General features: G+C 54.4%; 1 protein-coding gene across 1 annotated transcript in view; it reads left to right on the plus strand.

Moving 5' to 3' along the window:
- The window catches only part of HTT (huntingtin), a 114,234-nt gene that overhangs the window by 79,711 nt on the left and 32,562 nt on the right, over positions 1–1,961 (plus strand). The window contains exon 45 of the mRNA XM_023519670.1: positions 801–939. Within this exon, the coding sequence (XP_023375438.1) occupies positions 801–939 (139 nt within the window). The remainder of the gene's footprint in view (positions 1–800; positions 940–1,961) is intronic.

Raw genomic sequence — 1,961 nt, forward strand, 5'->3', positions numbered from 1 at the left:
GGAAAATAGAATTATAAGCTATGGCTTCAGCTTTAATTGGGAGGGTGCTGTTCGGAGGGCAGGCCCCGTTGGGGTGATTTCTTAGCCTGGCCGAGTCACGTTGTCATTTGCATTATGGATCTGTGGCTTCAGTTTTAACTGGGAGGGTGCTGTTTGGAGGGCAGGCCCCGTTGGGGTGATTTCTTAGCCTGGCTGAGTCTTGTTGTCATTTGCATTATGGGGCTGTGGCTTCAGCTGTTTGGAGGACAGGCCCTGTTGGGGTGATTTCTCAGCCTGGCCGAGTCACGTTGTCATTTGCATTATGGGGCTGTCACTCTCATAGCACATGGTGGGAGGTCACACTCTTATTATTGCTTGACCCTGGACTTAATATTCAGCCCAGATGCAGAAGGTTATAAACATCTTGTACCGATGCGGAGATTCTTTTATGAAATGACTTATACCGTAAGTTGGTATAAGTTCTATCTTGTTGGGGAATTAACTGAGAGATTTTTTTGCACTTGGATCTTAGAATAGATGATCTATTTTGCATTTCCAAAGGATGCTTTTATCGGCTGCTGCTCCGTGTATTGCCTCTTATAGTGTTTGAGTGTAAATGGAATTTCTGAAAAGTCTTTAGGGGCATGAACTGTGGTTATTAGAGGTAAGCTGAGGCCTAGACCGCTCTGTGGCCTATCTGCTTGTCAGTGAGAGGGAGCTCCGAAGAGAGCGCCAGTCACGGCCCCCCTCACTATAAGAAGCCGCTCGCTCTTCCTCCTGTAAGGCTGGGCTCTAATTGTCCACATGTGATTGGATTCCAGACACCAAAGGCTCTATTCCCTGCTGGACAGGCTTCGTCTTGCCACTTCACCAGGGTCTCCTGGCCCTTCTCCTCCGGTCACGTCCCACCCACTGGATGGGGACGGCTCCTTGGCCCTGGAGACAGTGAGTCCAGACAAAGTAAGTGTCTAGCATGTCCGTGTGTGATGCATGGGCCCGGCGGGGCAGTGAGCACCTCAGTCTGCCTGAAGCAGATCCAGAGAGTGCAGCAGGGTGGCTCAGGTGGCAGAACGTTGTCATGCTTGGCACGGCTCCAAGGGTTCCTGGCCTGCTCTTTTCCCTGCTGGTGATGGGCAGAGTCACATCACTGACAGGAGGCCTGAGGGCCAGCCCAGGAGATTAGCAGGGGGCACATGGTGAGAAATAATACTAACTTGGGACTCTCCTGGTGGGGCGGGGGCGTCAGGGCAGCCGGCAGGGAGTCAGTGTTTGGGTGGCCGTGGCCTTCAGGTCCGTGCCTACTTGGCCTGTCTCCCCTCCTTACGTGTGCTGAGCTCCTGCATACAGAACTGACCCCCCGCACCCCCCGCAAGGACTCACCTCTCACATCTCAGAGCTGGGGGCCATTTAGGCCCTTGGTACTCTACTTCCCTGGAGAGAGTTCAGTTTAAACATGAACTTGGATTTCAAAAGCCAACAGTCCAGGCATAGAGTAGTGTAAGTTCATTGTTGGCCCTGGAGAGAGAAGGGCAGAGCAGCCACCCCAATAGGAGATGATGGGTGCTGTGCCAAACGAGGGACAGACAGGATGAGGGCACAGAGAGGGGGGCCCGCCACCCTTTGTGCTGTAACCGAGCTTGAAGGACGGTGGGACACTCAACAGGTAAAGGGGGGAAGGAGCAGGTGTCCCGACAGCCCCAGCAAGTTCGGAGAGCCTTCATAGCAGTTCCTGTGGTGTGATGAGCAGTCTGCACGGCTGGCCAGAGTCCAGTTCTGCCAGACCGTACTCAGAGCCGGGGAGGCCACCAGTCCTTGGTCTGGTACCGTAGGTTGCCGGGTAGTGGACAAGGACACATCACACTCCCAGTGGGCTCACAGGCCCTCGAAAGCCCGCCCCAGTGCACACCATCGTCTCCCTTTCTCTCCTTCCAGGACTGGTATGTCCGCCTCGTCAGATCCCAGTGCTGGACCAGGTCAGACTC

This window comes from Pteropus vampyrus, unplaced genomic scaffold (genome assembly GCF_000151845.1).
Source record: "Pteropus vampyrus isolate Shadow unplaced genomic scaffold, Pvam_2.0 Scaffold231, whole genome shotgun sequence".
Lineage (NCBI taxonomy): Eukaryota > Metazoa > Chordata > Mammalia > Chiroptera > Pteropodidae > Pteropus > Pteropus vampyrus.